The sequence below is a fragment of the Drosophila biarmipes genome, chromosome 3L, assembly GCF_025231255.1.
Source record: "Drosophila biarmipes strain raj3 chromosome 3L, RU_DBia_V1.1, whole genome shotgun sequence".
Classification (NCBI taxonomy): Eukaryota; Metazoa; Arthropoda; class Insecta; order Diptera; family Drosophilidae; genus Drosophila; species Drosophila biarmipes.
In genome coordinates, this window is record NC_066613.1 from 7,297,781 (window position 1) to 7,312,535 (window position 14,755).

General features: G+C 42.5%; 1 protein-coding gene across 4 annotated transcripts; it reads left to right on the forward strand.

The window, feature by feature from the left end:
• The first annotated feature begins 34 nt into the window (after positions 1–34).
• Positions 35–7,043, forward strand: LOC108030648 (cationic amino acid transporter 2). 4 transcript variants are annotated; one of them, XM_044095052.2, is made up of 9 exons: positions 41–171; positions 937–1,128; positions 1,213–1,308; positions 2,031–2,322; positions 2,661–2,945; positions 3,008–3,112; positions 3,486–4,298; positions 4,357–4,632; positions 4,715–7,043. In XM_044095052.2, the coding sequence occupies exons 4-9, from the start codon at positions 2,082–2,084 to the stop codon at positions 6,178–6,180; spliced, it is 3,186 nt and encodes a 1,061-aa protein (XP_043950987.2). In that variant the 5' UTR covers positions 41–171; positions 937–1,128; positions 1,213–1,308; positions 2,031–2,081; the 3' UTR covers positions 6,181–7,043. The 4 variants fall into 4 exon arrangements, with proteins under 4 accessions (XP_016959151.3, XP_043950987.2, XP_016959150.3 ...); XM_017103662.3 differs by having other exon boundaries at positions 35–88; positions 937–1,308; XM_017103661.3 differs by having other exon boundaries at positions 937–1,308.
• Positions 7,044–14,755: the final 7,712 nt, after the last annotated feature.

Consider the following 14,755-nt stretch of genomic DNA (forward strand, 5'->3'; position numbering starts at 1 on the left):
GAATATTATCTTACACTTTCAGTTAACGCCATACACCGAAACCGTCAACAACCGAGCTGTGCGACAGTGCGAAAGAGAGAGCGATTCGGTGCGAAAGAGAGATAGCAACAGAGTGGGAGAAAAGTATCAAATCTAAAGCCGAAAAACGGCAGATCGGAAATGAAGTAAAACGTGAATACAAACAACGTTATCTGGAACAACATAAATAACACAGTTCTGAAATTGCCTTGTAGTGGCAGCAAACACAAAAATCTGTTTTTTCGCTATCGCAAGATCATAAAACCGAAAGTCGGAAAACCAGCAACAACACCAGGCAGCAGCAATATCGCAGCAGCAACATCAAAACACAGCAGCAATATGCGACGTCATACAGAGTGATTCAGGCCTCTCCCTCGCTCTGGGACCCCTCCCTCTCGCGCACCTGCTAATTTTTTCGTATTCGCTCTAATTACAACCCAGATCATCTCGTAGCCCTCCATCCGATCCCCCGAGTCGCGCCTTATCTCCTAAATCCAGACGACTTCGAGTCGTCTTCGGCTCTTATCAGTTTGCTTCGGGTGTGCACTGAGAGAAATACCCTCTTAGTTAAATCCATATTTGGCTTAGGCATGATATGTTCATGGAGATGAAAAGATTCGGAAATATAGTTAATTTAGAAAAAGTGATACGAAAAGAACAATTGAAGAACAGTGCTTATTTAAACTGATTTGTTATGACTAACGACTAACCAAAAATGTAGCATTTACGCTAATAAGTATATATATATTGATTTTATTATAATTTAAAAATAGCTTTTATTAGAAGAATATAAAAAAGGAATATGTTTAAAGATATTTTGTTTGCTAAACGTTATAAAAATATACATACTTTTTTTTGATGTTCTACGAAAGTTGCTCTCTTAAATAATTGTTGTAATATTTGTGTACACCCCTCCAGCTTTTGGTAGACTTTTCTCGCCGTGTAGCCCACTCTCTTCGCCCATGGCTACCTACCTCCCTCGTCGGGCTGAGGAGGAGGTTCGAGTTCGGCCCGCAGGCCTGGTGGTCTTATCTTAGGAGGAGTACGCGAAGAATTCGCGGCTGCAATACGACACCAACAGCCTGCAGACAGACGCTCCCAGATCGCCAAGTATGTCAGTCACACTCTTCTCGTCCGCTTTGCATTGTTTTGAGTGAGCGAAAATTAATAATAGACTTTCAATTCATTAATAAGAACCAAACAAAGGCGAACATATTTGCATAGAGTGCACCGGAGCAACAAGTGCAATAGGAATCGAACAGAAGCGGGAAGAAAACTGTCTCAAAGTCGGTGAGTGAAGTATCAGTTAAGACAGCATAATTTTTCATTCGACAAACCCGGCGGACTCACCTAGACCCACTTAATTATCTTCGTTAGGCGGAGAGCAAACGCATTATAAAGTTAACAATAGAAAGGCAAACAAAGTTCAAAAGATTTTATAGGTGAAAACTCGAGCATCTGATTCTTATCAAATGTGGAGTATTTTTTCTAGGATAAGGTGTGGGTGCTTTGGTTAGTCACCTGTTGGAAAAAAATGAAAATTAAATGCAGTAAAGATTTGCAAGGTTTATTCTTAAGGACAATTGAATTTATTTAACAATGTCATAGCTTTCCTATATCGTTACCAAATTTCTGAGGCATTGTTACCTGGAGACATTAGTTACTTGTACATATATGTATACATTTTATCGATGCCCTTCCCTTATAATACTTTCTGTAGAAAGGCGCTTCCGGAAACTTTTCCATTACAACTTCTCCACCTCCGACATAGCTCTTCCCACACAGCACTCCCTATTTATAGATTACCTATACCCAATTCTAAGTGGAGCAATCGAGTTCAGTCTCGCAGCTCACAATAGCCTCGCCATTTACGATTACAATTCGAGCTCAATTATTTGCATTATACAATCGGACGGCGTCACAAGATAAGACAATACGTGGATCGAAGTGCATTATGATCTTGGCTAAACCTCTGAAAGCGACTTAGCGAACGTGCAATTTTTCCTTTCCAGAATCCCGAAGTTTACTGAACTTTCCCCAAACCGAGAGAGAGATACGGCGAAATGGTTCGGCAGTTCTCGCCCTGGAAGGTTCTCACCCGGCGCAAGAATCTCCAGGCCGACGGCAGCGAGGGGGAGACGAAGCTCAACCGAGTGCTGGGTCTATGGGATCTCACGGCCCTGGGAGTGGGATCGACCCTGGGAGCAGGGGTCTATGTGCTGGCCGGACAGATAGCCAAGGATCAGGCGGGCCCCTCGGTGATGATATCGTTTGCCATAGCCGCACTGGCTTCTCTGCTAGCGGGTGAGTTCGATTTTGGCTACAGAGCAGTTAATGAGTATTAAAGGGAACAAAAAACAGACCTCACTTTAAAAATTTCAAAACTGCGAAATGATATTACGCATTTCACCTTTTTTATATCATAATTGATGAAAAGAACTTCATTTTTGAATTCATTATAAGAACATAATTATCATCCCTTAGTAGTTTCATGTTTTTTTATATTACTTTTTTATGATAACAACAAATTCTTTGTTAAATGAACCTTCTCTTTTATAAGTAACGCATGTATTCTTTAGATGGTATCCAGTAGTCGCTTGTTGTTTAGCATTTATTCTACTCTCTAATGGGCGTTTTTTAAGGTGTTTGCTATGCGGAATTTGGAGCCCGAGTTCCCAAGGCGGGCTCGGCCTATGTGTATAGTTATGTCTGCATTGGGGAGTTCGTGGCCTTCGTCATTGGCTGGAATCTCATTTTGGAATATGTCATTGGCACGGCGAGTGTTTGTAGGGGCATCAGCCTGTACCTGGACTCCTTGCTGAATGATACCTTGAAGAACACATTTGCCGACGTGGCGCCTATGAATGTAAGCTTTCTAGGCAGCTACTTTGACTTTTTGGCCTTTGGCTTGGTGGTCGTTTTTGGAGGTAAGTCCAAGACTATCTTTTGTTTTCCTTTGTTGACTAACATGATGACTTTCATTTTTCAGTGGCACTTGCCTTTGGTGTGGAGACATCAACGATGGCTAACAATTTTGTCACCTGCCTGAATATTTTCATTCTGGGATTTGTCATAATTGCTGGCGCCATAAGAGGTAAGATTAAATACATATGCGTTGGGGGTGTCACAGAAGTTTCTTCATGCGAAATTCGTTGCACGTATTTACCAACACAAGCTTTTTCGGAATTGAGCCCTAAAGTAACTATGCCAAATTTTAATATGTAAATGAAGGTAATCAAAAAACTTTAATAAACTGAAGTCAAGAATGTTACCTACGTCACTTAATAAGTCAGTTTAAAATTAGGTCAACTTAATTCTATGAATTCCTATCATGTCTACAGAAAATTCCAGCTCAGCAATATCAAAAGTGTTCTAACAACGTAATAGACCAATCTGGATTAAAGATAGTACCCCCGATTTCCGATTATGTTTTCTTAATTAATTGATTGTTGTTTTTCGCCTTCCAGCCGACTTCTCCAACTGGACTGTGGATCCGAGCACTGTCAGTGCGAATTCTACCATCGGAGCAGGGGGTTTTTTCCCCTTCGGATTCGAGGGAACTCTCCGTGGAGCTGCCACCTGCTTTTTTGGCTTCGTGGGATTCGATTGCATCGCCACCACCGGAGAAGAGGTTCGGAACCCTCGCAAAAACATTCCAAAGTCCATTCTGCTCTCTCTGCTGATCATCTTCCTGTGCTACTTCGGAGTGTCCACTGTACTGACACTGATGCTGCCATACTATCTCCAAGATGCAAACGCACCTCTACCGTATGCCTTCGAATACGTGGGTTGGCCAGTGGCCATGTGGATAGTCACCGTGGGAGGTTTGGTGGGTCTGCTGGCTAGTCTCTTTGGAGCCCTGTTCCCACTGCCCAGAGTGATGTACTCGATGGCCCAGGATGGTCTTTTATTCCGATTTCTGGGCAAGGTGAGTCCGAGGTTCCGAGTCCCAGTCACTGGATCCATTGTGGCAGCTCTTTTCACGGCGGCAATCGCTGGACTCTTCGACCTGGCCCAGTTGGTCAGCCTGCTCTCCATCGGCACTTTGTTGGCCTACAGCGTTGTGGCCATATCGATAATGCTTCTCCGATACATGGACTATTGTGAGGAGGAGAATCCAGGTCAGAGGGAAGTTAGGGCTTCGGAAACCACTTCTTTGACCTCGAGCTCCGAGCGATTTACTTTCGGCTCTGTTTGCACACAGCTTTTCAATGTTCATCGCATCCAGGAACCAACTTCGATATCCTCCAGAATCGTGGGAGTGCTGGCTACACTATTTTGTGAGTATGGATAGCAAGTTTTAATAGTTCTTCTTATATTCTAATCAACAACTTTCAGGCCTGATTTCCTTGGGCATAGGAGTGCTGATAACGCAGGCCCACCATTTGATTGCCTCTAAGGAGATCTGGGCCTTGACACTCCTGGCTGTCCTGGTCTTGTTGATGTTCCTGGTGATCCTGCTCATTTGTCTGCAGCCCAGAGAAGCACGCCGCAGACTATTCCGAGTGCCTTTTGTACCTATTGTACCCGCCATCAGTATCTTCATCAACATATATCTAATGCTCCAGCTGGACAGTTGGACGTGGATTCGCTTCGGGGTCTGGATGATTGTGGGTGAGTCGAGTTCCCCATTACCAATCCTTTTGCATGTAGTAGAAAGTAATGCATGTGGCATCTACTAACTTAAATGTCCTAGGTATTCCCGTGTTCCTTGCATGCTGGTATCTGTATGATTGCAAGAACCCGGAGAAGAGAAATCCCGAAAGGTGGGCCTTCTACAAGGCGCTGAAGGGGTTGCAGGAGAGTCGAGAGCAGGAGTATCACTGCATCTCCAAGGAAAGTGTTTTGACCCTAGAAACGCAGCTGAAGAAAAGTCCCACCAGCAGTTTGAATCAGATTCAGAGCCTCAGTGATGTGGGCGAGGACCTGATCGAAGTTAAGCATGCGAATGGCAAGGTGTTCTATATGGAGGATACCAAGAGTGAGAGTTCCACTGCCACTTTGGGCACCGACACCGATTCCCCATCGCGAGAGGATGAACAGTCGGTGATAGCCATGCTGGACGACGTCCTGGACGCCGAGGAAATGCAGCAGAGTCAGCAGGAGGTGCAGCTCCAGCAGCAGCTGATTTTCGAGCGGCACTTCAGCCTGGACTCCGAGATGTATCCGAGTGGTATAGAAACCGTCATTGTGGCCACCGTTCACAGCAGCAGCGATGATGACGAGGTCCAAAGTGGCAATACCCTGAAGCTGAGTAAATACGAGGAGTGCAAGCTGGTGGCTCATCAAATGCTGGAGGAGCTGTTCAATAGCGAGGCCTTCTACGAACAGTTGGAGAGAGTTAAGTCCAAAGAGGTTGCCCTGGTGACCGAGGATAATTCGGAGTTGGATGCGCAATCAGTAAGGGAATCGGAGGACCAAAGGCCTGTTTTTATACTGCAACGTCTGCCCTCGCAGACTTCCCTCAGGTCCCAGGCCTCCGCTGTGGAGGACCCCCTGCACTCGGCCAAGTTTAAAGACCGCTTGAGCCACATCATTATGAATGGCAATGCCCACCAGGTGAAGGGGGTGGCCAAGAGGTCCGAGGAGGAGGAGGTGGAGCCGGTGGAGGCCCAGGTGGAGGAACCCAAAGCAAGGCCGATGCTGAAGCAATCGAAAAGCGAAACCGATGTGCGTCGCCTAATGCTCAAGGCCATCAGTGAGCTGAAAATCGACCATAATGAGACTGGTAATGCTGATGAGGTCCTCACCGAAGTGCCCGCCACTCCAGGAAGCCCCTCAAAGACCCCGGTTCCAGTTGCCGTTGCAGTTGTAGCAGTTGCAATTCCAGGTGCCACTAGCAACAGCATACCGCGTCCACCGAAATTCGATCCGGTGCTGTACAAGACCATCAACAGCATTAGTTTGCGCAAACAGCGACCCAGTTTGAGTCGGCCGCATATCGTGGATGCCAAGAACCCGGCGCTCCTGCCACCGGATTCGCAGTCGGAGGCGCGTCCGGATCCTGGCGAGCAACCGGAGTCGAAGCCGTTGCCATTCAAAGCCAAATTGGAGGCCATATTGCAGCGGGGTCCCTCGCACCGTACGCAGCAACATCCGGACTTGGTGCGTCGCCAGCGTCCGCAGTCCACCTACATAGAGGTCGAGGAGGGGGAGAGCTGAGGGCTACGTACCCCTGTATACACCCTATGTATACTTCGGACCCCCGAGCACAACCAACCCATCCAACACCCCTGGTGCAGCCAAAGAGGGTGCCATTTTCCCCCAGTTAAAAGTAGTTAAGTTCTGCATGTCAATCGGAATGCAAATGCAGCCTTGTACATATCTGACGTAGCTTTAGTTACAAGTAGTTACTAGTCAGTAGTTAGAATGCTATGCCCGCAATCCTAGATGAAAAGCACCAGGTGGAATGCGAGGTACAAAGGAGGTGACTAGAAGGGGTTCTTCAAGAATTGAAGATGATATGAGAAATGGATAGACGGAACAGAGTTCCTAACACATGGAAATCATATTTTACGGTAAAAGAATACTATTTTGGGATCTTTTTTAATACTTAATATACTTTTCTAAATTAATTGAAAGTAGATACGAATGGGTTATTATTAAAACGAGAGCCCTGTCTTAGTCCTTAGACCTCGCAATCCCCTATAAATTAACACGCATGCTTAGCTAACGCAAACTAGTCCCTAAAGTATTATATGAAGTGGTATTATAAACGTCAAAACCAAGTGCATGCCCAAGATACCTCTGAATACGTAAACTAATCGGTTCTGTACTCGCCTAGGACTGTCAATATATTTTTTCTACGGACTGCCCAACAGCTACCGGGAAATGAAGCGACAAAGGGCTGGATGGCAGAAGCTCAAATATAGCGACCGTTTCTGAACGGGGAAACGTCGAAATATTGATAAGTTTACAATATCCATATAGGTGTACGAACATACACGAATGCATCACTAAGCCAATTTGATAAATTGTGAACAATTTGTTGGTTATAAATAAAAATCTAGTTGTAATTAATAAAAGTCAGACGAGTTTACCTGAGTGGGCCCGGAGAACAAGGAATGAATGGGAAGAAAGAAATGTCGATGGCAACTGCAGCCGCTTCCGGAATCGATTCCCCGATGATCTTGCGTAGAGTGTGCTGTATTAATAACCCAATGAATGGGGATCGCTCATTGTCGTTTAATTCCCAGTGGCCTTGTCTTGAGGATGGTTCTTCCCTGGCTGCACTGACTTTGATAAATTAATTGGCATCGGCTGATCGCCGAGCGAGAGTGTGCACTGTTCTCGGGGAGTGTTTTTCCCCTTTGCCCTTTTCGAATTTTCCTTGGAGAGTTTCAAAATGGTTTTACACGGAAAAATACAAAGCAGGGAGGGGAATATGTGTAAGATGTTTAAGAAAATGTTGAATTCGAGCAAATGTATTCAATTTGATTATTCAAGTTATTTAGAAAAATTGATTTTCAAAATATATAACTAAGATTTAAAATATTTGAAGCACTCAGTATATTCAGTTTTAATATATGTATTAATTATATATTTGTATTGGATCACTCACACATTATTATAGCATTTAACTAATTAGGTATAAAAACGTTATTTTAACATTTTTGTATTGGAAATACTGTTAAAATTAAACGTTTTATTTATTGTATTTACATACTCAATCCAAACAAAATGCAAAACTAAGCCAAAGTAAAAGCCGATATAAAATAATTAACCGTAATTGCGTCATGATAATTTTGATGTGACTGATGATTTTTCTCAGTGTAGCCCGTTCCCCTTTGCGTTGATTTTGATTAGACGGAAACACCCCCTTGGGCAGCCCATGCGGCAGCTTCCCCCTTTTTGTCTCAGAACCAAACTATGCTCTGATTTATGCGGACATTCGTTTGGGCATTTCTTTGGTCAGGTTGCGATGCTTCTGGTTCTACTTACTGGTGCTGCTTTTGATGCCAGTCTGGAGATTTGTATAACCACAAGACGAAAGACGGAACAACTGGCGACTGTTTGGCGTCCCCGCTCCAAGGAGAAGATGGACTCGGGAACGGGATGGGATGGTGCGGGGTGGCTGACGACTTTTGTGCTGCGTAAGTGTAACAAATTGTAATCGTATTTGGCGGGGACTTTGTCTGGGGCGTGCCCCTCACTTCTCCGCCCCTGCTTTATTATTATTAACTTTGTTATGGGCCGGGGAGAGGAGTATCCATCTAGTTGGTAGTCCCAGAAGTCGTCTGGTGGTTGTTTTGGTTGTTTGCTACACTTGCTCAAAGACTGTCCGCCCCCTTTATCTAGTCGACCGTTCAAATAGTTTTATGGCATATTTATGGGCGCCAAAACTTTAAGTCCCTCTGGCTAAGACTTTAAGACCTCCGCAAGGGGGTGTCTCCGGGGGTGGAGTTCAAGATCTCGCCCTCACATTGCCAGCGCATTGACATCGGGCTCTGTGACAAATTGGCGAAGAGCGAGACTAATTAATGCAGGGGGAGTGCGACAACTTTGGATATTGCATTCCATTGCGAGGAAGAGAGCTACCGGGGGATGGTCTGGGTAAATATTCATATGGGAATGAGATTCCATAAATAAGAACCAGGAGAATAAGATCAGATTTGGTAATTTACACGAAGGGTTGAGATATGAGTCTTGAGTGAGTGAAATGTAAATCAATTTTTTACTTACGTGAAAAATAAGCTTTTTTAAGGTTCTTATATTACAGTAGAGTATTTAAAGTGTATTGAGAAGTGTTAAAGTGTTAGTACAAAAGACAAAAGTAATCCAAAAACAATATTAGGTCATAAGCTTTGTTTTCACGCATTGATCCAATAAATACATTTATCGATTGCAAAATAAATTTAATTACTAAATCTTGTAACCATTTGTCAAAAATGCGAGTGAAAACTTTTCAAATTCGATAAATATTTAAAATAACTTGTTTTATGTTTGATATTTGATTTATATGGAAAACAGGATAAATAAAAATAAAGTAAAATCCATCGCTGGAACTACCTTTTATATGTCACTATTTAGTACACTATTTTCTTTTACCAAATCATAATTTTCACTTCCATTCAATGCTTTTTCCATCTCTTCTTGACCAATTTCTTTGACTCTGCTTCAAATGAGCTAAGCTTTATCTCGCACAGTACACCCTCAGTTTTTCCGAAACCGTTTCTTTTCAAATTGGTTTTCGGTTATGTAATCGTTGTTCAGCTCTAATAACATTTCCACCCATCCTAACTCCTTCGTTGCCATGTTTTTGTTTGAAGTTTCGTTAGTTTGTTATTATTTCCACTGCCGTCTAAAGCGGCTTTTCCATATTCATAAAAATTGCGAGTTTTCCCCACACTCTCGCATTGCGACCGGACGTAATCCTCTTAACGTGGCCGGACAGGACAACTCTCGGCGTGTCCGTTCGACTTTGGCGTGTCCCCTGATTTTCCGTATTTTGTTTTGCTGGATTGTTTCGAAAATTAAAATATGTGCTGGGGGCTGAGGGTTTTAGCCAGGAACGGAAGTTGTCATCATCATTTGTCAGGTAAATGCGGGCTGCAGTTGCAGTTACCAAACTACCGACTGCTACCAAAGTCAATGGCACTCGACAAAAACATTTTGTCAAAACAACGGAGGCGGCTGCTACTGTACGCAAAGTGGATCAGTGGATTTGTCCCTTCCGAATACAGAAAAAAAGTAATTTTCCTTGCAACAGCTGCACAAATGCAGGACCTCAAACTCACCGAGCGAAACCATGAAAAAATGAAAAAGGATTAGCATTCGGGCTTAGCTGTTTGTTCAATCGGCCATGACATCCAGCAACGGATGTGCTGCATGTTTTCAGGTTTTCGGGACTGGATTCTGGACGATGGATTTGGGCTCTGCGGTCTGTGCATACATATGTTAAGCAGGGATTGCACTCGGATGAGATTAACCCATTAAAGGAGGTTCGGCCGGGCAAATGAATTGCTCTTTAATGCGATTGAAAAGGTATCCTGCGGCTGCGGTGCGGTCCTGAGGTCAAGTTGAGGGAGATTAATTTTGGAATACTCCCTTTGCTTCCGGTTGCTCACTGGAAAAAGGAGTTAGTGTTTTCTTAAGGAGTTAAGTGTGTGTTATTACTTGAGAAACTCCTGTTTTCCGGTCCCAAATGTAAAAAAGGGTAGGTTTGAATTTTGTATTTTAAATATGAGTTTATTTTATTTACTTTTGGCTCTTTTGTATTAAAACTTGTAATTACACTACTATGAATGCACCGCACCTACATGAAATGCCAAACACTCTTATAAAAAGATATATATAAAAATAGTTTAAACAAATAAATTAAATTTAAAGTAAATGAAGAGTAGTTCTTCACTGTATGAACTCTGCCTTTCTTCTCCCAATATAAATTGATTTTTACCTCACCACTTAACTTTCCAATAATATTTTCAAGCCCTTTATTTATCATTACAATCAATGCTAATCGAACGTGTTGTGTGGCAAAAGTCTGCAAATTGTTCGCCTCCTCGGACAGTTACCTGAAAAATAGAGCTCATAATAGAGCTGTCAATTGCGAGGACACCTTGCCAATTGGTAATCACGATTTTGTTTGAATTTCATCACAGTTCGCTTGATTTCTCAGCACTTCTTTTGAGACTTCTGCCTCTCTATTAAAATCCCAATCTTAACCGTGGTCCTGTGGCTCCTTCCCTACATTCCAGGGTGCTCCTCATAATTGCTCCTTTGTCATTTGCCACAACGCACAAAGGAGCCAGGAAAATGGTCGAGGGGAAAATAATACGCTGTTGATTTTCTACTCGACTTCAATTGATTTCTATGAGCTATCTGCGTGCCTCTAATTTTTTCCCATTTATCTTGTTTGGGACAAATGGTTTGTGCTTGTCATAACCTCTCCTACTTCTACGATTTTAAGAAAGAACTCTCCCTTTTTCCTGGTGGCTCTCCTAGTATCCTCGGGAATTCGACAATTTTTAAAGAAGAATAATATTTACCGAACCACGCACAATGGCAGGACACTGGAGAAGAGGACTCTGGGACATGGCATTGTTTTCGCATTCAATTCCCTGACAATAAGCATTATTGAGAATCTGAAATGTGGCCGGCCCGACTTGCACACGTTCGCCCCGTCTCTTTCGGAGCCCTCTACCCGTCCCTCTCTAAGTGTGTGAGTGCGCTTAGAATGTTAACCAAGCCAACCAGCCAAGCAATTCAAATTCAATTTGCCCCATTATGCGAGGCCCATTGTTCCTGGCTAAATTCTAAGGGGCTGTGAGGCATTCTCCAAAGAGCGAATGAGCGGTCGGAAAGGGGGTGGGGCAGAGTGCATCGGGCCAAGACTGCAAGCCAAGTTAAGTGCAGTACAAAAGGCGGGCAGATTAAAAATGTGCAAAAGACGCATGCACTTGGGGAAATATTTGTTAAAATTTATTTTTTATTTAAAAAAGGGGGTAATCTTTATGGAATATTTAATATTGTGTAATATGATTGAGTATTTTTTAACGCAAGACCTTTAACATTAAAAATGTGTTATCTAACATATAATTGAAATATTCCCAAAAACTTGTAAGGCCATCCAAATTGAAAAACCAAATAAAATATTTTCGAACAACTGGGAAAGGTATCTAGAAAATTCCAGAATTTTATTCGAGTTCCCCATTGTAAAACACTTTTACAATTTTTTAAATGAATAAAATATTCTCTCTGTAGGGCGACATTGGGTGGAAGAGTGGGACGGTTTCTTTAAGCTAAATGAATGCAATAAGTAAATAACAAAATGTCGTTAGCATTTTGTGACACACTCACGCTCCCTCTTGTCCTCTCTTTCACTCGCCCTTATCCCTCTCTTTCCCTTCCGCCGACTATATCTTTGCAGGTCTCCAGGACAATGGGAATGTCAGCAGTTGCAGTTGCATTTGCCGCTGACATCCTGGCCTGAATGCGGCGACAGAGACGGCACAACAACTGCAGACAGAGATAGAGAAACGAGAACTGAGAGTCGAGAAACAGGAACGAGTTCTCCCTTTCTCCTTTTCTCACAGCTGTCAGCGGCAACAAATTGCGCGCAAAGTTCGCATTAGAAAATGTGGGCGGAAATGAAGGTGAGCATGGAAATCTATGGGAAAATCAAACCTGGTTAAAATACGAAAGTTGAATGCATTCCTTGAACGCAGGGTCATTAACCTGAATCTGATAGGTTTCATCGTTAAATAAGCACATAAACAGATATGCATAATGAAGCAAATTTTATTAATTGGTAGCAACACTTTCACGATTTCAAATTTATAAATTTAAAAAACCTACGATATATTCTCATAAATATCTTATATCTATCATTTAAAATCATAATCCACTCCATATTAACTTAATGTAATGTTCTCAAAGCACCTTTTCCCATTTATATTATCATGTCTTGCATAATTTTCTGACACTTTTGGCACTTAATTCCCGTAATTATGGCGAAATAATCTGCCTACTCCACAGTACACTTAAGGTATAGTTTTTTGGCTTTCATTTTAGGGCCGCACTGCGATCGCCCATTGCGATGGCCGAAAAGGGAGGCAGCAGCCACATCCCTCATCCTCCTATAAATCCCTCAACACCTACCCACAATCAGCATGTTCGCCCTTATCAGGAGCCTCATCAGTTGGCAGCCAGCAGCGAACATTCAGCATCAGCACATCAAGTGGCAATCATATTAACCGGCTTAATTGTCAACACACAGCCAGCAGCACTGCCGCCTTTCTCCCGCTTTTCCTCCCGATTTCCCTGCCACCCTCCCGCCCCTGGAGCCGAGAGCTTGTTGCGGGTGCCAGCTTGTTAACAAGTTGCCAGGAGCTGTTAACGGTTGCCAGTAGTTGGGCAGGAAAGTACACTCGCAAAATACTTATTTGAATCGTCAAAATAAATTATAATTCTCATTTTTATAAATTTATTCCAGCACTCACTGATAAAGCTGTTTATGTTCCTCCCTTTTCCAAAAAATATTTAATTAATATGTATATTTTATTCCCCAGTTCGAATTGTTGTTTCATAGGTTTGGTTTACAGTTCTCGTAAAAAATATTTATTGGACTCCTACAAAAAATACATGAAGGGTACTGTTTTCTAATAGCACTTTCTTCAGAGTGAATTATCTGTATTCTAATAGGCAGGTTATACTATTCTATAGTATTCCTGAAAGTCGTCTTAATTTTTCCAAGTGCAAGGAGAAGCGGGAAAACTTTTGCCCACCAATTCCCGTGTTATAGTCACAATTGTGCGTTTTTCAAATGCTCATTAGCCCCAATTTTTCGACACTAGGCACTCATGTTAGGTGCTGTTTGCCATTGGCAATCGCTTCGGACCATGGTTAGTTAGTAGTCGTCCCCCTTCAAAATTACAGGCAATTTTCCGCAATTTTTCCATGCTAACTAACTAACTAGCCAACAAACTAGCCGGCCCATCACAACGCTAATCAGAATCAGGTTCGCAGTCATTATCAATTCCTTTTTAGTATCCCCAAAAATGCTCATTTTGATGTGGTTGCAGGGAGCAGCTCTGCCAAAGGAGTTTCCTTCTGGGGGAGGGGATGTGGGGTGGAATCGAAAGCGCGTGAAAACCGCGAAATTAAGCAACGCCAAATGACAGGACAGGAATGAATGATGCCATGCAGCACTTGTCAACAAAGGGATTCTTCATCCTTGGCAACCCGACCAAAACCGAATCTCAGCAGAACCACCACCGCCCCTCATCAGCTGAGCCACCATCTGAACCCCCATCATCATCATCAGTGCGGCTCCTTGTCTCTGTCAACTTGTATGCAAACTAATCACACGCAAGCATTTGATGCGTTTAAAGCACACACCCACAGCTGGATGAATACTGTGACTACATACAGACGGTGGGATAAATACAGTAGGGAAGAGTTCGCTAAGCGCGATGGGTGGCTTCAAAAGTAATGCAATATGAAGATTTCATTGCAATATGGAAGAAAGGCAAGATACTGCACAATACTATATTGTCTTAAACAAAGTTTGTGAATATACATAAACAAATATTGAAAAAAGTCCTGATCTTAAGTACACGTTACTTGAGAAACAGTCTTAAAAATATTTCAATTTTACTCCTTCCATAATATTATAAATAAAAAATAGAGTTATATTTAGGCGGTTATACAAATAAAAAATAACAATAATGTTAAAATTGTAATTTATTAAAATTAAAAAAAAAAACAACATTTTAAGAGTTTTTTAAACATTTCAGTTTCATAACTTTTCAGTACACCCACTCAATAAATTGAAACTCTGGAGGAAAGTGGGCGGATATTGGGTGGGTGCAGTGTGGATGGTTCAGAGGGCGCGAGTAGATGGCTGGTCTACATAGTTGACTGTCCCGGAGCTGTTCATCTTTTATAATGTTGGTAATTTGAACATTTCAAATCAAATCTAAACGTCAGTTGGTTACCAGCTGCGGTCTGGTTCGAAGCTCGGCAGTGGAAGAGCAAGGGCCCGAGTTGGCGGAAGACAGCTGGCGGGAGTCGCCAAATGGAAATTGTCAGCAGCGTTTCAAATGAAAGTGCAGATTGGAAAATGGCAGCCGCAGCAGTACAAGAACTAAAAATAAAACCGGAACCCAAGGACGGTTTTGATTGGTTGCAGCTTCCCTACAGAGATAACAATTTTAAGAATGTTATTGGACATTTATTTATTATATGCATTGAGGAATCGCCAAAAAATTATGTTTTTCACAGCACTACATTCATT

Bases quoted from the DNA above. Each gene is read 5' to 3' on its own strand.
- LOC108030648 (XM_017103662.3), top strand. From the start codon at position 2,082: ATGGTTCGGCAGTTCTCGCCCTGGAAGGTTCTCACCCGGCGCAAGAAT. The intron at 2,323-2,660 runs GTGAGTTCGATT...GCGTTTTTTAAG, and splicing joins ACTGGCTTCTCTGCTAGCGG to GTGTTTGCTATGCGGAATTT. The intron at 3,113-3,485 runs GTAAGATTAAAT...TTCGCCTTCCAG, and splicing joins AATTGCTGGCGCCATAAGAG to CCGACTTCTCCAACTGGACT.